At 39.6% G+C, this 23,867-nt stretch overlaps 1 protein-coding gene and 1 long non-coding RNA gene across 2 annotated transcripts; one reads left to right on the forward strand and one right to left on the reverse strand.

Annotated features, from left to right (window-relative positions):
* Positions 1-995: 995 nt before the first annotated feature.
* KIF2B (kinesin family member 2B) lies at positions 996-3,485 on the reverse strand. The gene has a single exon (XM_029927950.1). The coding sequence runs from the start codon at positions 3,368-3,370 to the stop codon at positions 1,316-1,318; it is 2,055 nt and encodes a 684-aa protein (XP_029783810.1). The 5' UTR covers positions 3,371-3,485; the 3' UTR covers positions 996-1,315.
* Positions 3,486-21,611: 18,126 nt separating this feature from the next.
* LOC115283008 lies at positions 21,612-23,276 on the forward strand. Its single transcript, XR_003904845.1, has 3 exons — positions 21,612-21,693; positions 22,078-22,193; positions 22,788-23,276. It is a non-coding gene; the product is annotated as an uncharacterized LOC115283008 (long non-coding RNA).
* The last annotated feature ends 591 nt before the right edge of the window (positions 23,277-23,867 follow it).

The following is a 23,867-nucleotide window of genomic DNA, read 5'->3' on the forward strand; positions in this document are numbered from 1 at the left end:
TTCAATGCTGAGTTCAAGCCCAGCATTGGACTCCATGGTGACTGCCTGGAGCCTGGTTGGAATTCTCTCTCTCTCTCTCTCTCTCTCTCTCTCTCTCTCTCTCTCTCCCACTCTCTTCCCCTTCCCTGCTTCCTCTCTATATCTCTCTCAAAATAAATAAAGATATACTTAAAAAAATTAAAAAAGGAATTTGGAACTGGTGGATATGGAAGCAAAATATCCTTGTTTATTATATGTTTTATAGATATGTTTGCTGAAGGTAGATATATATAAGTATTATATTCGTATTTGCAAATTAGATTATCTTTTATCTTTTTAAATATTTTTTCCAAAAAGATGGATTTCATGATTAGTGAATCAAGAATTTTCTTACTTATTCAATTGAGTTAAGGCATTGGTGTCTCCCACATTACCTGTGAGGCCTTCATGGGATGTGTCCTATTTCAGGCCAGAACCTTTCTACCACTTTGCTGACTTGCTACTTACCCTAGTTTGATGGAGGAAAGCTTTCTATGTGAATTATATAAGCACAAAATTTGGCAAAGAGCGTGGGATGAAAAAAAGCTTAAAGACACCATAGTCAACAAAGCCAATGCTTATGCAACACAAACACACATTAATCTCTCAGAAAGCACAGTACTTTGCAATTTCAACGCAAAGATTAAAAATAAAAATCTCTCTCCCACAGAGTTGCTTAAAGAAAATCCCTCCCTTTCCTACCCCCCATTATGACTAGAGCCTAGAAACCATTTGAATCTACACATCAGTGCAACAGAAAGAGATTCACGAGTGGGTATCATTGGATTTACCCCATTGTGTACTGTTGGTGTGTTCCGATTCCAGTCCCTTTAAATCTACATTGAGATGCCTTCCTAGTCACAAATTTAGGGGATCTGGTTTCATCACAGCTAGGCTCTGTCTACAGCAGGGTTTCTCAACCTTGGACCTATTGATATTCTCAACCAAATAATTTTTTCTTGTGGGAGGCTGTCTGGTACATTGTAGGATGTTTAATCGCATCTCTGGCCTTCTATTCACTATATGCCAGTATCACTGCCCCCCTCAAACTCAGTCTTGACATCTGAAAATGGTTTCAGACATTGCCAAATGGCCCTGGGAGGCAAGTGGCTCCTAGTTGAGCACCAACGTCCTACAAAATGAAAACGAACTGCAGAAACACAGAAGAGGAAATAGGACATATCTGACAAGCATATTTTAAGATGTTTTAAGCTTTCCAGGAGGATCTTTATATCTAGATAATTTAGGCATTTTTTTTTCTTTTATAAGAGAGGTAGGGGCCACAGCACTGTATCCATCATTTCAGATCTGACCTCTTGCCATTAGCTCCACTGCACTGGGTCTTCTTTCGGAGGTTGGCTTGTAATAATTTCAGTTTCTTTTGGGTCTCAGTCAGAATACTTATTTTCTGATCCAAAATGGACAATAACTGGGTTATGCAAAAATCAATATCATAGTTTACCCCACCAGCTGTCTCCTGGATGTTGTTCCCTGGCAGTTGGCTTGATTCCTTCCATGAGGTCCTCACATTCTCCCCTAATGGAGTGGACAGTGTTTCAGTATGTTTATTAGCCTGTTCTTTCTCCTCACTCTGGATACAAGGTATTTCAATAAATCCATCCATCTGAAGGGATGTTTTTGAATTTCTCACGTGATTTTCCAACATCCTTGGCACCTCAGGTCCAACTGGGTAGAGACAACTATGGTGGGGCCTTAAGTCCAGAGTTAATTCTTTTACTCTATTTGCATATCTTAAAGTGTTGAGTGTGTTTTCACAAGAGGCCATCCCTGGAGAGATAGTAGCAATCATACAAGTGGAGGAATTCTGGCCTATGAAGGAGTCCCGGAGCACCTGCGTGAGTTTGCTGGCTCTGAACGGGGTATGGGACTTGTTCTGACCTAAAGCCCGGATGCATTCCTTGAGCGCCAGGAGACTTTTATTGATTTCCGCCCCTTCCAGCTGCCTTTTCCGGTTGGCTCTGGCAGTATCAGCTCCCCTTTCGTTCCCAGCTAAGTCAACGAGGGAAAACTTGCCGTACAGTTTCCCTCCTGACTTTAGGATGATCTGGAACACCGCATGGCTCCTGGAGGAGTGGGCATTGACTGCTGTCTGTCCCGAAGTCCGGCAGTTGTTCCCTAGTTCCACGAGGTTAAGCACTTCCTCCACACAACACACCTCCTGCTCCTGAAGCCCGACCACCTGGATTTGCTGATTGCCATCCTCAAGGACTTGCAGCTTCTTCTTCCAGTTTAACAAATCATACACCTTGCCCCCATAAATCTCAAAAAATGTCCCGTAGACTTTGAGGTCCAGCTTCTCGTAAGCTGCAGTTTGGAGCAGGAGGAAGACGTCCCGAGCCACCAGGGCATATATACCTTGAGAACCATCCTGGCCCCTTCCCGAAAAGGCCCCGCCCATGGTGTGCGTTTTCCCACTGCCTGTCTGCCCGTAAGCGAAGCAGGTGGCCATGCCCTTGCGGAAGATGGTCTCCACCAGCGGCTGGGCGGTGAACTGGTACACTAACTCGTTGGAGGCGGTGTCGTCGAAGGCGTGGTCGAAGCAGAAGGTCTGGTTCTCCAGGTAGCGAGTGAGGTCCACCTTTTGCTTGGACTCGTGCACCGTGACCACGTTGTCCGAGGGAATGGTGATGATGTCCAGGTCCTTCATGGTGGTCTCTCGCTGGTTGAGAGGACGCTTCCTCACGCAGACACAGATCCGATGGTCTTCCCGGGGCTCCGGGCCGGACACCGTGCTGCAGTCCAGGCGCCTGCGGTACTCTTCGATCATGCGCATGATCTCGTAGTTGGGGTTTCCCGTGTTGACATTGAGGGCGCGTTGGGCTCGGATCTCCAGCTGCAGCCGCCTGCGCTTCTCCCGCTGCTTTTGTAGTTTCTCAATTTCCCGCAGGCAGGGAGACTTTTTCCGCTTCATCAGGCAAGGATTGCTGGGGACTCTCAGAGCCAGGCTGTCCCCTGAGGGCGTTTCCTTTTTCTGGGGGATGGTCGCAATCCACTGTGTGGCGGTGCACCGGTCCCCAATGGCCGAAGAGGGCGCCAGAGGTCCGGGCAGCAGTGCGGAACGGGTGGGGTGCTGAGCAGAGGCCAGAGCGGGATTCAGCAGGAAAATGGTCTCTAGATCAACCTTCTTGCCCTTCTTGACTCCCTCTTCGACCCACTCCACCGTGACCCAAGCCTTTTCTTTTTTGATCTCCGTGACCACAGCGAGGTGGATCCGCCCGTCACTGCGCTGGATTGCCACGCAAATGCCCACTTGGACACTTCCCAAGTGCGGCATCAAGGGTTTCAAGTTTGTGAGACGAGGGGCGAGAGGGAGGCATAACTGGCTGGCCATGGTGAAGGATGGAGGTGTCAGGGCTCGCTTTTGGGGGCCCTTGGGGTTGGAGCAGGAGGACCTGAGCCCAAGCCAGCCTGAAGCGCCCAGGGCACCTACGCAGGTGTGGTTTGCACCTGCCTTTGTGAGTCACGCACTAGGGCTCGGCCTGGGGCCACTGACGTCACAAAGGGTTGGAGACAAGATGCGGCAGAGCCTAGGGCCCCTAGATGAGACCTGGTGGGAAGGGGGGGCGCTTTAATGATTCTAGGTGCAAATACACCTGGAATAGAGAAATTATTCTCATACCGCTGAGTACATAGGGATCAGAGTTGGGAGTGGGGTATGAATCCTATGGGCATTTGTGCCTAAGCTTTAGGAACATCCATTTTCCCCTGCAGTCTCAAAGCTAAGCGCTTCAGTTTGAGAACCAGAGACTGTTCCCTTAAACTTCAACCCTCCAGTAATTAGCAGGAACAAGAGAAGGCAGAGCTGGTGGCAAATCACAGGCTTCTAAGGACAGGATCCCGGAGAAAGTCCTTCAAACCTGCCATCCTTCTTCCGTTCAGCCCCACCCCCCTCCCCCTCCTTAAATGCTTGTTAGCAGCCACAACTTAAAGTTCGTCCTCTTTAATGGGACTTCTCATTACAAAATCAAAATGAGTTCCATGTAATGGGTTCTTGTGGTAATATGCTAATAAGGCATTTCCTTTGGTGAGGCATCTGGCTTTGCAAACACAAAGTGTTCATCACATTTCAGGAGGTCCTGATAAGGTAAAGTGAGTGTTGTTGTGTTGGTCGTCACCACCATTTGGGGGATTAGTTCAGTAAGTATCTTCCTAAATTCCTTCGGTCATTACACTTTTGGTCTCATTATCCATAATTTGGAGAGGAAAGAGGAACTTCATCTTATTACACGCTCCTTACCCTGTGTGTGTCCTTTAGAAGTTGTGAAGGTGTGGCGAGGGGGAGGGCGTGGAGCAGGTGAGGGGCGTGGAGCCGGTGAGGGGCCTGGTGGTGCAGGGGAAATGGAAAGGAGGCGGAGACGATCAGAGGCAAACATATATTTTGACAAGATTGCAGTTTTTCTTTTTTTATTTTTTCCCTGTAGAATGATTTGCTTGAAAACAACAAAAATGAAATCATCTGCCAGAAAGGGCAACATAAAGATTAAGGTGACACATTATGTTTACACATACCACATTGCCTTTCTGGCTGTACATCTGGTGATCATTTCAATGACAGCCCCAAAGTAGCATGAAATAGCATGATGTCCCTAGAACCCTCCTTAGGACCAAGTGACATTATGGAAATAGATCCATGTTATGAACTGACTTCTTTTTAGAAGTTCCTCTCTTGAAGAAATTTAGTAAAACTTAGATTTTTTAATTTTATTTATTTATTTCATTTTATTTTTTTTTTAGAGACAAGGACAGAGCTTGAGCGGGGGAGGGGCAGAGAGAGAGGGAGATACAGAATCTGAAGCAGGCTCCAGACTCTGAGCTGTCAGCACAGAGCCCTACACGAGGCTCAAACCCATGAACCGTTCGTGGATGACCTGAGCCCAAGATAGACACTTAACCAACTGAGCCACCCAGGTGCCTCTACCTGCTGTTTAAAACAAGCTTTTGCGTGTCTTCTCCTTCCTCCTCAGCCCATCCTAATTTGGAGTTAGTCCTTTCCCACCTCTAGAAGTCTTCTACAACTGTGACATCTTTAAATCTCCCAACCAATTACAACCGTATTTCCTTGGCCAACCTCATCTAGTCAGGGACTCCATCTATTTCTCATGCTGCTCCTCAAGTTATTCTGACAGCTAATTCCTTAGTAGTTCCCTGCTTACAGACATTCAGCAGCTCTCCATCATCCTAAATGATACAGTGCAAATTCCATACAAGGGCCCATGGTGCACATTGCCACCTTGCCTGCCTTTTCATCCTCAAGCTTTACCACGGTCCACGTTTAGTCTAAAGTTGAGCCATACTGAAGAATTTTATGTCCTTCAAACAAAGTATTTTTTCAAAGTAACTAATTTCCAGCTCAGATGGTTCTCAATATTAGGGTATAGGAAATTGACCTACAAAACTTGTTAAAACAGACCACTGGTACCCACCCTTGAGATTCTGATTCAGGAAATAGGAGGTGGAGTCAAGAATTTGCATGTGTAACAAGCTCCCAGGGGATGCTGGTGCTGCTGGTTCTGGGAACACTTGTCAATCACTATGGTAGCTTTGAGACTAGAAGAGGCTGTCTGTACCTCCTCATTTCCTTGACAACTTTTATGATCTCAAACTACATTTGCAGCAGTATCATTCTTATCTACTAAACTCAAATTCAGAATTCAGTAACCATCTCCATACCCTTCTCATTTTGTGGAATTTATTCTGAGGAAACAGTCCATCTAACAAAACACTGTGGATTTTTACTAATTAGGTAAATATAGCATTTGTCAAACTATAAAGGCTTAGAAACAAATTATGGTATTATTTTTGACCAAGACCTGAATGGTCATTTAGTAGATAAAGAGTTTCTCCAGATTAGAAACTGAAGATTGGAAATATTGTATTTTTTTTTTTACTGAATAAAACCAAACAGTCTATTTATATGAAATGCTTACCATATGCTACTTCCTATTCCAAAGGATTCCTACCCTCAAGGAGTTTACAATTTCTACTTTTTGTCCTATATACCTGCGAGAAGCCTATGCCTTGACAAACAACTGGTATATCCTTTTTATTTCACATCCCCTTTTTTTCAGAAGCCTAACAAGTATCAGGCTGTAGACCCCTCAAGAGAAGGTACTGTGGGAGGAAGTAAGTACAGGAAATGAGCTTAGTAATTTTCATTTATTAATTACATACCTGCTCCCAGGTTGGACCTGTCAGAGTTACTTTACAGGACAGAATGTGATTCCTAGCTTCATTTTAGATACAAACCTCCCAGGAGAAATGCATCAAATGAGCGCCTCTCTTAGCACTGTTTTAATGGACATCTAGCAGCTGTTCTGTTTGTTTGATCACCTTGGGGGTCTGTATTTTTCCAGTATATGGAGGCAACCTGAGGTTGATTTTGTTCTTCAGAGGAGCTCAGTAAATTTTCACAAATCTCTTTGAAGAAATGGAATTTATCACTTCCAGTTTAAAAGTTGTATGTGTTTGTTAGGAGGAGACAAGTAACTTACTGGGTATATGCCTTCAGAAAACAAGGGGAAAATTAACTTTTAGAACAAGAATAGTATTTTACCACCTCCTCTGAAGTAGGTCCCTCTGTCTTTTGACAATCCTGCAGTTCCCACTTGTACTGCATTTAACCAGAAGTGATAAGTCCACATTTTTCTAGTCCTCTTACTGATTTAATAGGCAATTGTTTCTATGACAACGACATCAATTCAGAGCCATCTTTCCCTAGCTTATTAAACAGCATTGCTAACCTGAGGATATTTACATGATTCCTATATATCTGTTGATTGTGGAAGTCTACAATGTTAGCCAAGATGGTTAAACTAATAACTGTCAGTGTCTCATCTTAAACTCATTTGTTGGTCAACTTTCATGTTTCAATTTTACTCCGCATGCTGAGGGGAGAGGCTTGGGTTTTGCTTACAGGGCACAGATCAGTATTATTTGCTCATGCTCCAACTACAGAAATCATGCTCCTCATGAACAAAGGAAGTGCCTTTTGTAGCTCAGCTACAGATCTTCTACTTGAAAGCCACATATTATATTCTTGCCCTTAGAGGCTTCTTAAGTTATACGATTTGGGATATTTAAGTTAATTTGCTGTGGAACAAAAAACCAATAAGGGATATATGATACTTTTGTGAGAAATTTGTCCTAGAGAAGGTTTGAGAACAGACCTCTCTCTGTACACTTAAAAAGAAGAGGAACACAATTTGTTCTCTTTGAGATAAGGTGTGTGAACATTTAATTATGAAAGTGTTAAACCTTCAAGACTTAACTCAGCATCACTTCTCTTGAAAAGTATTTCTTGACATCCATTGCTTCCTTTCCTCTACCTCAATCACAACTAGATTATTTATTTGCCTTCCTCTCAGTTCCCACCTTTATTCCATGCTTATTTTTCATTTTTGATTAAAAAATCATTTTTTACCGTTTTTGGTTAAAAGCATCTGCATCTTTCTCTCTAGGTAAATACAGTAATTAAGTCCCTTGAGAGAAGGGAAGAGAATACTTCACTTGTGTTTTATACCTGATATCTGGAAAGGGGACATACCAAGTTTTTCGGAACTATAAAAACTAGCACAATAGGTGGATGTTTCTAAGAGGGAGACCTCAGGTCAAACTAATGAAGGACCTCATTCAATCAGGTGTGCATTCAACATATCTTAACGACTTCCTTTTAAATGTCAAGGTCTGAGCTAACTGCTAGATAGAAATAGTGAAGAAAACTGCCCTAGAATGTCCTCATGGGGCTTACAGCCCCATTTTGGAGACACATATTAACAAATAATTAGGTGCACACACATATACATATATGATAAATATATGTGTATGTAATATGTACATTTTGCAGATTTATGGATAACATTCTAATAATTACAGCTGTCTAAGAGTCAGGGTCCTATCCTGGTCTATATCCAAGTAGAAAGTAAATGAGAAATGACAATTTGTTTGGAAAGATGGTGAAGACCAGATTTAAATAACAGATGTAGGAGGTGGGCTAGACTTGTGTCGTCAGGACTGGCTATATGTCAGAATCATCTGGAGATCTTTGACAAAGTCCAGATCGCCTGGCTCCACCCAGGCCTGCTGAATCAAACTCTAGCAGACAGAGCCTAGGAATCTATGTTACTCCAAATCGCGCCAGGTGATTCTTTTATTACTGTGAACCCATAAAGCATTGGATTACATGCCCTCTAGGTCTCTTTCTGTTCAGAAATTTTATGATCCCATGGTTCTGTGAATTAAAAAAAAATGAATGATCCTTTGATATACCTGTGGCAGTGTCTATTGAAATTCATTCCTTTCTCCCATCCTTCCTTTTTTCCTTCTTTCTTTTTCTTTCTTTCTTCTTTCTTTGATATTTTGAATGTTTGAAGGCATTCCTTCTTCAAAAAATGGAACCCAATGCAGTTTTACTGGGGAAGCTACTTTTAAGTTTCTGCAAAAGGCTTCTTGCAAAATCTAATCTTTGGTATTATTGCCTAATAACATGAATAAAATTACATGACATCAAAACCCCACATCAACAAAGATTTATAAGCATGAAGGCATAACATTTGTTTTTGTGTCTCCCACAGTGCTTTAGAATAGTACCTAGTATATAGTAGATATTTAATAAATGTTAAATTGAACTATTGCATAACATGAGGTAAATACATGATTTATCCATGCTTTTTGATCGTTTTTGTCTTTTGGCTAAATGTAGAAGGGGAAAGTTATACCAAGATTAAAAACCCTTAGCTTTATACTCTGTCTCAGTGTGATTTCTGTAGGTTACCTTATAAGCCCTACTTATCATTGCTGGAGTCTAGTTCTGCCTGTCAGAGTAACATATGTTTACCATTTTGAAACAGTTTTTATATTCATACCTGGAAATAAAAAGGAAGATCACTAAGATTCTAAGGAATACAGCATGATGTCAAAATAACCAGTTGGGAGACACCTGGGTGGCTCAGTTGGTTGAACGTCTGACTGCGGCTCAGGTCATGATCTCTCACCTTGGGAGTCTGAATCCCACGTCGGGCGCTGTGCTGATACCTCAGAGCCTGAAGCTTGCTTTGGATTCTGTGTCTCCCTCTCTCTCTGCCTCCCCCTCAAAAATAAATAAATATTTAAAAGTTAAAAAAAGTAACCAGTTGATTCAGGAAAATGTACTTTCTTTAAACAACAGGTTGATTTAATAGAAATTACCCCTAGATTGGTTTATATTTTGAGGCATATATCTCATATTATATAAGTTGATAAGATTTCAGTAAGTGTTGGGAAACCTCTAGATATAACCATTTGCTGTTAGTGAATATATGTTTGATCTGGTAAATAATGCCAGCAAATATTGGGTAAGGCCGTGTGCTAAAATCAGCACTTAGAATTTAGTTGCTAAGTAGATGAATGAATGGATACATGAATGAAGGTATGATTGTTAAATCTCAACAGACATGAATTTTTCTGCCAGAGTGAACAAATGTAATTCAGATCCTGTTACAAATCGAGTTTTAAAAAATCTTCAATGGCTTTCCATTTCACTGCTTAAAAACTCAGCTTTTGGTGGCACGTACTCAAGAACCTGCATACTTCGCCCTTTGCCAGTCTCCGCCCTCGTATCTTGTGTCATTCTTCTCCCCTTTTTTAGAAATAATATTCCAGCCATGCCAGTCTTCGCTCAGTTTTTTGACACACCCGGCTTTTTCCAGAATCAAGGACTTGCATACTTTGCTTTTCCTGGGACTGGACCTCTGTCATTCTGGTCCTCCCCTAAACAGATGTGTGTCTTCATCTCTTCTTGGTTTGAACCCTGACTACACTGCTTCCTAGTTCCATGACTATAAATAAACAAATTACATAATCTCTCTGCGCCTCAAGTTTTTTTTCCATCTACAAAAGTTATCAGTAGTTTGCGCCTCACAGGGGTGCTGGGAGGAATGTGTACAAATTACATGAAAACAAAAATGCTTAGAACAAGTCCTGGAACACAGTAAGAACTTAGTATATGTTGCTTTTTATTAGCATACTCTGTAATTACTGTGTTTATTTGCTTCTTCTATTGCTTACTCTCTGTTTCTCCTATTAGGCTGTCAGGAGTGTGGTTAAGAGGATCAGCAAGCCACACAGCTTTAATAAAAGAGCTTTCAATGTGCAGAAAAGAGACCTAGGTTTGTCAGCTCAGGCATTGGTTCTTATTTGATCTGGAGCAAGAAATACCACTTTTTTGAAATTCCATTTCCTCATCTGCAAAAAGAAGAAGAAGAAGAAGAAGAAGAAGAAGAAGAAGAAGAAGAAGAAGAAGAAGGAGAAGAAGAAGAAGAAGAAGAAGAAGAAAGAATTAAAACAAATCTCTCAATTCTCTGGCCCTTAAGTCAATATGTTTCTAATTTGCAAACAGTGAAGCTTCATTCAAAAGGTGATAAAGTTATTTCCATTTTGTAAAAGAGTTTTGAATGGATTTGAGTTTATTGGCAAATAATGAGAATTCTGTGTTGGATTATGATACAGAAACAATGATGAAAGGTTGAGAAGATGTTTGGGTTAAATGGATGCCTACAGATGGCTTCATATATTTACAAGATTTTTTTTTTACATTTATTTTTTTTTGAGAGACAGAGAGAGACAGAGAATGAACAGGGGAAGAGCAGAGAAAGAAAGACACAGAATCCAAAGCAGGCTCCAGGCTCTGAGCTGGTGGTCGGCACAGAGCCCGACGTGGGGCTCGAACCCACAAACTATGAGATCATGACCTGAGCCAAAGTAGGATGCTCAACTGACTGAGCCACCCGGGGGCCCCTATATTTACAAGTTTAAAGGGCAGTGCCGGTTAATGTATGGCCTACACAAAACAGCCTTGATGTTTGGTCCTCACTCTGGACTTGGGCCTCTTGGCCCATTTTTATTTCTCCAAGGTGAGTGTGTTACTTTATCTATAATGTATTTTATTTTCAATCTGAATAAGAAACTTGTGTACAAATTCAGGTTTCAAACAGATTTGATGGATTATAGCTATGCATGAATGTCTGTAATTTATTCGTACAGTCTTCTTTTATCTGAGTGGTAGTAGCATGATGTATGGTCACAACTATTAGAGAAACACAGATGATTCATTAAAGGTTTCTAGTGAATTCTGATGCCATTTCACTGAAAATTTACCTTCTGGGAAAGAGAATATTTGAAGGTGAAAAACGCAGAGAATGGCAGGAAGTTGTCCTAAAATATTTCTACATTGTGAATGGGACCTTTGAGATGGGCCTTGTTACCTACTTCATTAAAATATAATAGTATATAAAAGAGCTATCTTAAAGAGAATGGGAGGAAACATTATCAATTTTGTCAGGTTTTATTTTGAGTTGTAATTACTGGTCTCATTAATTTTATAGATAAATTTTATCAAACCAATAAAAATTAGCCATTATGATGATTTACCAAAAACTAGAAGTATTATATTAATCTACTTGATGCTTTAATGAGGCACAATCAATTTTTATTAATTTTATATGTACAAAAACTGTTAAAATATTACTAGGAGAATGCTTGTCTTTAATATCACTGCTACTAATTCTTAGTCATGCAGAGATTCTATTAATTCAGATTATAGTTTAGTGTTAACTTTTATCTGCAAGCTTATAACACTATCACTGTTCCATCCATATGTAAGTATTTCTTTATTATTGACAAAGTGCTTATACAAATAATATACAAGCATACCCCGCCAAGTTTTGAAGTAAACAGGGTAGATGTTATTTGTCACATCTTACTGATCAGAAAGCTAGAATTCAGAGAAAATCTTTATAAATTGATATTTATAAAAAGTGACTTGAATTGGGACAAGGGTATAGATACTTGTAGTAATTTTAATATATATCAGAGCACATTAAAGAAATGAGAAGAACCATGGTTCTCAAATATGAACACTGGGAAAGTTATTCTCTCTTTCTCATATTTTTTTTTGTCATTTATGGGTAGTAACTGACGTCAGTGGTCTGTGGTGAAGACAGTGTGTGACAATGTATGTGACATGTAGCCTATCAAACAGCAAGAATTCAATAAGCCATATCTTAATGGAAAATGTTGAGGACTGATAAAAGGTGAATGTGTTGAGTAGGATTTTGGATTTTGCTGCTTTATATGACCCACAACTTGTGATTTATCTATAAGACATCTATAGGCTTTATCTAAAGAGTGTCTTTAGAGTTTCTTTCTTTCATTCACTAATGAAAATATGATTTTGTGGTGTTACATGTCCAGAGGGACACGTGATTCTTGATACTCCTCATAGTAGAAGTACAGAATTTTAGGGCTGAAAAGAGGACTTACTAATTCATATTGTCTTTCACTTGGCCTGCTTTTTAATACTCTACAGACAAGTACCAATCAATTTGACTTTTCTGCTTAGAAGCAAGTAGACTTTGAGAACTGCCTGGTGAAGCAGAACTCAGAGAGATCATTCATTCAATGTGCATTTACTGAGTACATATTATGTGCCAGGCGCACACCAGGCATATCATTACTGTTATGTGCACTTTGCCTGGAAAAAGTGTTTTTAAAAGTAATATGTATTTATATATATTTTAATTTAAATTCCAATTAGTTGACATACAGTGTAATATTAGTTTTGTTGTATCCAAGTTTGTAAAATCGCCCCAAAACAAACACCAGAGGCTGCTAGGGAGACCGAGTCATGCCCGCAAAAGCAAAGGGCCTTTATTACAAGCTTAAGCTGGGGCTCACACTCTCCAGCCGACCCGCTGGCCATGTGGAGAGAGCCCCGAACAAAGGCAGGGCAGGGCCTTTTATGCCTTTGGGAGGGGGAGTTACAGGAAATGATGACAGGTGTACAGTGATCCAATCCCTACCCCCCATCAATACTGGCAGTTTTGGGAGCCAATCACAACATTTGGAGTATTGACCAATCAGAGTGGGCCCAGGATGCCCCATGTGGGGCGTGACTAGACCCCCCTCTAGAAAGGTCAAAGGTATCCGCAGGCCTCTCCCATTGGGAAGCTGTCCCTCCTTAATGAGCGCCCTTTCAGGAGAAGCCGGTGCCTTCCCCTTTAAGTACAGGGGAAGGCTGGATCTGCAGCCGGGGCGGGGGGGGGGGGGGACCGCCCTCCTGCCAGCGACCTGTGGGCGCATTTCCACCACAGCAGTGCACCGCGCCTCAACCGGCTCTGGGATGGCTGGGTAGGCCCAGTGGGGAAGGTCCGATAGGACCTGCGCCCTTACAGTTTCAGGTGTACAATATAGTGATTCAACAATTCCACACATTTCCCAGTGCTCATCACAAGTGTCTTCCTCAATCCTCATCGCCTATTTCACCCATCCCCCCACCCACCTCCCTTCTGTAACTATCAGTTTAATCTCTATATTTAAGAGCCTATTTCTTGGTTTGCCTCTCTCCCTCTCTTTTTCCCTTTGCTTTTTTGTTTTGTGTCTTAAATTCCACATGCCAATAAAATCATATGATATTTGTCTTTCTCTGACTGCTTTATTTCACTTCGCGTAATATTCTCTAGCTCCATCCATGTGGTTGCAAATGGCAAATTTTCATTCTTTTTGATGGCTGAGTAATATTCTATTGTAAATATATACCACATTCTCTTTATCCATTCATCAGCCAATGAACACTTGGGCTGCTTCCATAACTTGGCTAATATAAACAATGCTGCTGTAAACAGCAGGGTGCCTGTGTCCCTTTGAGTTAGTGTTTTCATATTCTTTGGGGAAATACCCAGTAGTGTAATTCCTGGGTCATAAAGTCGCTCTATTTTTAACTTCTTGAAGAACTGCCATACTGTTTTCCAGGTGACTGCACCAATTTGCATACACTCCAAAAGTGCATGGGGGTTCCTTTTTCTCCACATCCTCGCCAACACCTGTTGTTTTTTGTGTTGTTGATTTTAGTCATTCTGACAGGTGTGAGGTAATATCTCATTATTATTTTGAAATGCATTTCCCTGCTGATAAGTGATGTAATAGGGATATATTTTTAAAACTAGGAGTATTTTCTCTTATGGGGGGAACATTTATGCTATACAATTACAATGATTAGAATATTACCTTACTGATTAGTTTAAAATATCCCTGTGTAAGGACTTTTCTTGGCTGGGACAATAGTGGAAATCATAATTCATATCTGTATTGATACATTGTTGAATGGTGAAGCTAGAATCAGGTTGTACATAATAGTAGCTTCTGAAAGGTAAAAAGAACCAGAAACAGAGTGAGAGAAAAAATATTATGTATTGAATGACCCTAATGGACTAAGCACTTTGAATCTTACATAGCTTTGACCTTGAAAGTTGTTTCTTCTGTTTTTTCCCTATTTCAGTGAATCTACCCTGTTTCTCAGGCTTAAAACCTAGCTCTTCTCTTACTTCCAATTCCTCTTATTTAATTATTGCTTCTTTTCTTTCAAACTCCTGGATCTGTCCACAAATTACTGTTACTTCTGTCACTGCCTTAGTTTGAATAACCATTATCTCTTACATAACTGATTGCTAAAATCTTCTAAATGGTCCCTCTTTCTCCACATTTGTCTCCAATCCAGCCAATTCCATGCACTAAGCCATTCAGTGATTTTGCTGCCATATTTCTAAGGCACTTCCTCCCCTTCTATTAAGTCCTACCGGCAGTGCCATTCCAGGCACTGGTGCCTCCACCTTTTCCTTTTCAGCCTTCTGCTTTTACTACCTGTCCAACTTTATGGCCCAATGCCATGATGTGCTAGTCCCAAATATGCCATGGCATTTGGGTAACCAGCCCATGTATTAGAGTCAGATAGACTGAGTATCAGCTCTAGGATTATAGGCTGCTGTGGTTGAGGTTTAAATGAGATATGCAAATTGTTTAGTCTGGTATGTGACCCATAGAATATGATCTAAAAAGGTTGACTGTTATTTTCTTTGGCTCAGTGTCCTCCCTCCCCAACGTGGAACTCCATACCCCTCTCATCTTCTCTATTTCTCTTGGTTTCCTTCCTTGTATGCTTCAGGTATTTCATAACTTATATGTCATTTTACATAAGAAGATTTCCCTTAGCTCTTAAGTTTGCATTGGATAATTCTCCTATGCACTTTATTGTTTCTCTCTGTTGGTGCACTATTCTAAATTTGATACTTGCATGTTTTGAACACTGCAAAATAAACTCCTTGAGTGCAGTACCTATCACCTAGGTGCCACTCAAAAATGTTTGTGAATGAATAAAGAATAAATGTATGCTAGAACTAATGATAGATACTACTTATGGAATTTTTATCATGTACTAGACCCTGGGCTATATTCTGAAGTATCTTTCTCATGTCCTCTGCCTCTTTAGGCATTTATGAACAGTTGACCTTTGAACAAGATAGGGGGTTGGAGCACCAACTTCTTGTGCAGTTGAAAACCTCCAAATAACTTCTGACTCCCCCAAAACTTATATGAATCTGAAGCCTTACCAATAACGTAAGTTGATCAACGTGTGTATGATACACTGTGTGTATGTATAATATTCAACATTCTTATAGTAAAGAATGTTAGAGAAAAGAAAATGCTATTAAGAAAGTCTTAAAGAAGAGAAAATGCATGTACAGTACCCTACTGTGTTTATTGAAAAAAAAATCTGCATGTAAGTAGACCTCTGCAGTTCAAACCTGTGTTGTTCAAGGATCAACTGTACCCCTCGCTCTCATGCATACATATATATTTGTATGTATATATGTGTACATATGTATGTAAAATATGTAAGTATGTAAATATTTTATATAAAATTTTGTATATGTTAAATATTATGTATGTCTATACATATTTAATTGTTTAATTCTTTTTAAAAATTTTAATGTTTATTTTTTTTGAGAGAGTGAGAGAGAGAGATGGAGTGTGAGCCACGAAGGGACAGAAAGAGAGAGAGACACAAAATCTGAAACAGGCTCCAGTCACAAGATAGCCTGACCCAGGGCTCGAACTCAGGAACCATGAGATCATCACTTGAACCGAAGTTCGACGCTTAACAGACTGAGCCACCGAGGTGCCCCATAATTCTGTTTAATTCTTAAAACTACTTTATAACTCTCCGAGGCATTACTATCTTCATTGGACGATGAGAAACTTGAGGCTCAAACAGGGCAATTTTCCAGCGCAGCATAGTACATGGCTGGGATTCGGGCTTACACCCAAATCTACATTCCATGTGATTTTGGATTTTGCCATACCATCCTGTCTCCAGTTCACGGCCTAAGTGCCGGGAAAGAAAAGGAACGGGAGGAAATAGAATGCAGTATATACCCTGACACATTTAGAAGGTTACAGCGGATGGATAGTGTACTGGGACCTCATACCTGTTTCATACCGTCGGCATCTGGTCCTGTTAATTCATAGAGAGGAAAGGTAGGGCTTGTGCTGTGTTACTTGAGGCCATGCAGTTCTGAGACGGGCTCCCACATGGCAACCTTCTCTGTTCGATCTTCCTCTTCACACTCCACGGTCCCTCCCGGTTTCCAGCCTTTTCTTGCTTGTAGCTAGTGTGTTTTTCTCTACACTCTCACAGAGATGTTACTGAAGTCTCTGAGCAAAAGGCTGCTGAAAAACACAGGCGTTGATGCTCGAAGTGCCTTCTTTAGCCGTGGAATGTTTCCCTCATCCGACACAAAACTAACCTTTTTGTTGTGAGCGCACCCGCACCCAGCTCTCATCCGAAGTTGGAGGTGTGACTCCAGGTGGGAATAAGCCTGCAAGGCCGCTTCTGTTCTTGCCTAGATTTTGATCTCTCTCTCCCTTCTGAACTGGTAAACAAAACCTCCTCTCTAGCCCCTGAAATTTTTTACAGTGAGTCTCCGGCCAAAAGAAAATGATTCTTCCAAAGTGTGGAGAAAAATTGGCCAGGTTTGAGCATGTTTTGGATTAAAAGTGGCAGCGATGTGCCAGAATCATAAAGAGTATGCACATCCCCTCTGCTTCTACTCGTTTGTACATAAATTACGGATCTTGTGGCTGTGAATCAATTGTGCAGAATAAAGCGCTGTTACTCTCTCACTTTATGTAAGAGACAAGTTGCTCAGTGGCTGGATTTTACACATGAGAATTTCCCCTCGTGTTTTGCAATTTATCTACAGCATTTTACATGTCAAAACACGCCACCATTTGGAAGCTATTCCATATCAACACTAATAAGAGTTCTTTGTTTCTTTGCTCCATAATAGGATTCCATGAACTGATTGATCCTTTATCAAGGTAAAAAGTGAGAATCCTTTCCATTTTAGTACAGTATTCTCACTAATAAAAACACCCTCCCTTTTCATTAGTAAAAAAAAAAAACTTTTCATTAGTTTACTTTACTTTTACTTTACTTTTCATTAGTAAAAAAAAAAAACCAATAACCATCTTTGGCAAACTACTATCAAAGCACCAGAAAACCTTACCAATAATAATGATAATGATAATAATAATAATAATAGTAATAATAATAATAATCTTGTTCTTTTGTGTTATATTCATATAGTGCCTTTCAAATTTATAAAACTCAGTTTCAGTTATTAGTTCTTGTTTAACCATTTGGATTAGGTAAAAAAGAATGAGTATCTGCATTGAATTGGGTTCATGGAATGTTCACTACAATTGTGTGTGGTAGGCTGTATTATATCTTATTCTGGAAAGAGGAAACCAAGGCCTAGAGAAGTTAAATTATATGCCAAAGGCACACACAACTTATCACTGTTAGAAACAGGGCTTGAAGATCTTTTATCCAAAATTTGAAACCTGTTTCATGAAGATTTGCCTCTATTCTCCAACTAGACACAACTCCCTCAGAAATTAATGCCAGTCTTAGCTACAGCCAAATTATTTAGTAACACTGCCGAAAATAACCACTCCTAAGTAGATCTAAGGATTTCCTAAAATGAGCTATTTGAAAAATTTCCAAATTATTTCTAACTGCTGTATATTGAGCAATAAAAGAAATTGCTTTCTTGTATTTTCCCCCTTTGTGTTTGTATACCTGCTCACAAAAATCATCTCATACATAATGAAAGGTAATAGACTACAGCTTGTAAGGGCTGTAAAGCCTGGCTCACATGGAAACAGAACTGGAATTCCATAACTAGTGATGTACCTTTCAAATGCAATTCAAGGTTGACAAACATTAAGCAATTTGGGCAGGCACTTGCGACCAATGTTTCCTCTGAGCGCTTTTTAGGTGTCTCATCATCAGGCTATTATTTCAAAGTGCTGGGAAGAATTAATGATTTCCTTCAGGTAAATCAAAGCAGATTGAAATGCCACATAGGAATAGCCATTGCCCATTTTCTTGGGGCAGAGGGTAGGATAATGGGAGCTCCCTGGTAACATGCTATTCTTTTAAAATGCTGGTTCTCTTGAAATTCTATTTTCTTTGTGGCTTCTAAAACTATGTTGCCATTTGATTATAATTTCAAATAAAATTGATATTTCCTCAACAAAGTAAGTACATTCACTTATGGAAACATGAATATAACTGATCAGTGGCTTTGTTTCCTTGGTATATGAATCAAAATAGTTTGTAGTTACCAAAGGATTAGAGATTTCTTTCACCACGGAACATCCCGTTTAACTAACTAAAGTGTCTTGCTCACATAGACCAGTTTTATGCATATTAAGAGGCAGTCTTTAGAAGAATCTAAACATATCTGTTTTTGAAGTTTTCTTTTGCTATTTTGGAGGGAAATAGGTTCTTAGAATTTACTCTTTATTTTTTAGGAAAAAGAAATCTTCATAATTTGCACATTTTTATCTTTGAAATGCACACTGAAAGGCATTAGTTTTTGCCACTGTGTTATCACAGTGAGATGAAAAAATTTTGACCTGTGCACAGGGCACAAATTAGGAGATTCAAGGAAAGGACCATGATCTCAAAAGATTTAAAAGCTGAGGATCATATGCTCTTAACCACATTATACCTCTGTTGGATGAGAAGAAGTTCTCTTCTCTTTTCTCTTCTCCTCTCTTTCCTTTCCTCCCCTTCCATTCCATTCTCTTCCCTTCCCTTCTGTCTCTTTGCTTTTTGTTTGTTTGTTATAGAAAAAGTAAAACAGCTCCAAGAGTAGAGACAACAGGATAATGTACTATATACTTAACATACACAGCAGTTTATTACATCTGTATGCCTCCCTACGGCTCTTGACAATCTTTAGATTATTTGGCACAATCTTACTTCATTCTTAAATATTTTGCTGTGTATTTATGCAATATAATAACATTATTTGGAAAACTATAACCATAACGCCATTGTCACACCTAACAAAATTAACACTGCCTAATAATTGCCAGATAGATAATTTTATCGTTTAAATCTGCCCAATAGTTTCTTCCATTTGATTTCTTCAAATACATTGCATTTATCTGAGATTTCTGTTAATATCTTTGAATCTATGTGTTTCTTCTCCAGTGTTTTATTTTTTCCATGTATTTATACAAAATAAAGATTCATTGCTCTTTCTCCCTCTCTCTCTCTCTGCTCCTTCCCCTCTTGTGCTCTCTCAAAATAAATAAATAAACTTTAAAAAACGAATAATGAATTGGTTTTCTAGCATCCTCCAAAGGACACTGAGATTTTATTTTATTGTATTTTGTAAGTATTATGTATACATGCATTTCATCATTATAAAAAATAAACACTATTTGATGCATTTTCACCAATTGCTGGTACTAATTTCTTTGATGCTTATATTTTCTAATTATAAAATGTTATTTCTAACTAAACCCAATATTGACAAGTTTCTTAAGCTCTAGAGCTGGAGACTTTCATGTTATTTTCTGAGTGGAGTTGCTTTTCCTTACTCTAAAACCTAAAAATCACTGCGAGGATTTATGGAAGAAGGAAAATTGCTGATAGTAAAATTCCTTAATGGAATGAGTCAAAAGTGTTGGTCTTTTGTGGTTAGAAAATCCCCAGAGAGGGTGCAGTATACTAGCTAATAGTTGGGAGATATACCATCTAAGATTTAGGGACCTTAAAATTCAAGAAGTATCATTGGTACAGGATCCATGACTTAAAGATGGCATCCCAGTTAAATGATCTTCAGTAAATGACAAATAAAGGATTAACTGCCTGGAGCATTAGTCCTACTAATTCAGTATTTATAGGTATTCAAGTTATTAGCTTTTTAATTAACACTGAAAGATCTGAAAGTGCCTAATTGTATTCCATTCTAATTATATTAAAGTATACACATGAAAATTAAAATTCTGGTTTTCTAATATTCTCTTTAAGAATGTGCAAACACAGTTGATGTTTTCTTAATAAATATCTCTCAACTGTTATTATGTTTCTAAACAGAATAGAAAAAATACAAGTTAATAGTGCTCATTTAAGTATGTTGCATCCAGTTGGGATTATAGAATCAAAGCAGGATTTACACTTGGGTATTAGAGATATACTACGTCCATTTATTTAATTCACTGTAATAATAATCTGCTCATTGAATTATTTAACACATCTTTTTGTGAAGTACTTTGTGCATTCTGGTTTGAATGTGGGTAGATTAGATTGTTACATTTATTTCCTTTAAGACAAAATCAGCTGGAAGAGCTATTTCAGAGCCTATAGAATAGAAATGAAATAAAGGAAAGCAAATACAAATTTGAGGAAAAATATAAGAATTCTATTTCTGACTCCTGATTGTTCACTTGGGCTCAACTTTAATGATGCTGAATTAGGAATCTTTTCTTAAAATATTTTTAATTTGTTATTATTACTATAATAACAGTAATAATAATAATAGTTATTATTATTGTTATTTTGAGAGAGAGCCTGAGTGTGCACAAGCAGGGAAGGGGAGAGGGAGAGGGAGGGAGTCTTAAGCAGGCTCCAAGCTCAGCATGGAGCCTGAGGCAAGGGCTTGGTCTCATGACTGTGAGATCAGGACCTGAGCCAAAGTCAAGAATCTGATGCTTAACCAACTAAGCCACCAAGGCACGTTAATTAGGAATCTAAATGAGTGAAGCCTCTACTATTGAAAATGTTCAGTTTTTTATTGGAATATCAAGACAAAGTTTTTTTTATATACTTTATTTTATACCTTAAGGATACATTCTGTCTGTGGTTGGTAAAATAATGTAATGAATATTTGATATAATGATTCAAGTGTCAACTCTAGTGTTTAAGAACTGGGAGTGGATTTCTCTTTTGGAAGGTTGTAAGGCCAAGAGGATTTGGTCTGACATGTGTCTGATCTGAAGCAATGTGGCAGGATGATATATAAAGTGTTAATGATGTTCCCCTGTCATACCCAGACCTCAATTTAAAAAAAAATTTTTTTTAACATTCATTTATTTTTTTTGAGAGACAGAGAAAGACAGAGCATGATGCAGGGAGGGGCAGAGAGAGAGGGAGACACAGAATCTGAGCTGTCAGCCTAATACAGGGCCCAAACCCATGAACTGCAAGATCGTTACCTGCAGCCGAACTCAGGCGCTCAATGGACTGAGCCACCCAGGCGCCCTGGAGACCTTAAAAGTTTACTGTCCTCCATCGCCATCTGAGATATGGTATAGGAAGTCTGCATTTCTCCATGGCCAGTAAAAATAACAGCGACAAAATTAGAGGGAAAATAATCCATGTTTTATGTTTCAGAATCTTCATTTTGATGAAAGACAGAACAACCAGGAAGAACCATTGTTGAGGTAGCCACCCCGATCCTCTCTCTTCAACTACTTCCACTTCTTGTAAGTTGAAAAGCAGAAGATGAGATAGAGACAGGAGTCTTAAAATCCTATATGTCTTTTAAAGGGGGCCCTATACCTTCTGCACCTAGTTAGGTTTGTCTTAATTAATTGTCTTAATTACACCCCAAATCAGAGGCCTAACCTAACAGCTGCGTTATCATCAATAATAATTTCTCATGATTCTATATGTCAGCTGAGTTTAACTGGATAGTTCTGAGGCACCATATACTGGGCTGCAACTATCTAAGTTCAACTGGGCTGAAATATCCAAGATGGTTCACTCACATGATTGGTGTGCTGATGGACAGCCAGAAGATTGGGCTGAGGGAGGCAAAGGCACTGGGACCACTAAGTCTCTCCTTCTCCCTCTCCCTCTCTTTCCAGGTAGCTTTACATCATCTTCGTCTTCATGCTCCCACAATTTGTTTTCTCCAGCACGTTAGCTGAGCTTCTAACATGGCAACTCAAGGCTTCCCGGAGGACAAAGATAGAGGCTTCCGGTACTTCTCAAGGCTTAGCCCCAAACGTTCACAGTGATGCTTTTCTTACATTCCCTGCACAGATTCAGCTTTGAAGGGAACTTACACAGGACATGGATTCTACAGGATACTGGGGGTCAACTCTGAAGAGTAGCGACCATGAGAGTGGAAAAGTCCTTTACATTTATAGTTCTGAGAATAGAAAGGATATTGCCTGCTTTTACCTGGTTACCCTTGAAGGTGGCAGTTCCCACACTTTCCCCGCATCTCAGAGCCTGGGAATGTACAACACAGCTCCCCTGATTTGTTAGGTACACGGACCTGAGAGAACACCTGGATTTGGCCTCGAATGGAATCCAACCAGGAACAGGAGAGGCTTACAGTCTTGGACAAAGGATGCTAGGTGCTGTACTTGACACATAGGGATTTTTACAAGAAGTAACTTACTCCTTTATAGAAAACTCAGGGATCGTAAATGCCCATGAAAGCCCATGTGTCCCATATCTCTAGAAACAGCATCATTCTTATCACTGACAGTTGAGAACCCAATGTTCTATAACTTGAGCTATAAGGTTGATCACAGTTTTAGGTAACATAATGTTTTTCCTATTTCAGCGTGCTGACAAAATGGAACCATTAAGACTTTTCCATCATATTTCATATTCATCCAACAAATAGTTACAGAGAACTTGAACAGTGTTAGGAGACATAGCAGAGCCAACAGTTCACTGTTTTCATTGGGCTTTTGTTCTGATATTAGAGAGGAAACAGACAATACAAAAAAGAGAATATATATTGTGTGTGATATGTAATACTAAGAAAATAACAGCAGAAAAGGAGTTACAGTGCGTGTTTGTGGGAGGCAGGAAGTAGAAGCAGGAGGGTGTGGCTTGCTGAGAATATGTTCTTACATGCCTGAAGCAAGGAGGGGAGCAGAGCATGCACATCTCCAGGGGGAGACCATTCCTAGCAGAGGGAACAATTGAAAATACCTTATGGTGAGAACATGTCAACTTTGCCTGTAGAATCTTAAGATAGCTCTTAAGGCTGAATGGGGATGAAGAATAAAACAAAACAAAAAGAGAAGATGTTAAGTTGGGAGAGGTGGAGGAGAGCATGGTGGAAGAAAAATTAGTCTGGAAGCTTTTCTTAACTGTACAAGAGAATTAAACTACGTAGAAAAAATGATTTGAGAAAAATGATTTGAGTGATGGGTTCTCATCTACTATTTCTACCATGATGCAGAGCTAGTAAAATCCTAGATGCATACAAAATAACTAATTCATGACACATAGTGCATGCCTTAGAACACCAGGGCTCAGTTCATTCAGAGAACCTTCAATTAATTTCAGAGAAAGGTTGGCTCTCTAGGCCATTACAGGGTCTTGGGATTGCTGTGAGTTCTAGGGACAGAGGAGTGAGGTTATGTAATACATATTTTTAAAGGGTCAGTGCGGGTGTTTGGTAAGGTCAACAATTTCCCCAAACTCCTATCCATGTGTTGTAATAGATTCTATGAAGCGGAAGCACATCAGGCTTGCGCCATCAATGTACTGACTCTCTCTCAAAATTTTGAAGAGAATTTCACTGAGTGTGGCTCTCTGCATGGGAATAAATCCAAAGAAACAAACATGCCATTATAACTCATTATCCAAGTTATTTTGTTGTATGTATAGAAGCCATTATGGGTTTTAT

Source organism: Suricata suricatta, chromosome 17 (assembly GCF_006229205.1).
Source record: "Suricata suricatta isolate VVHF042 chromosome 17, meerkat_22Aug2017_6uvM2_HiC, whole genome shotgun sequence".
Lineage (NCBI taxonomy): Eukaryota > Metazoa > Chordata > Mammalia > Carnivora > Herpestidae > Suricata > Suricata suricatta.

Excerpts from the sequence above, each read along its gene's own strand:
- KIF2B (XM_029927950.1), bottom strand. The coding sequence starts at position 3,370 with ATGGCCAGCCAGTTATGCCTCCCTCTCGCCCCTCGTCTCACAAACTTG.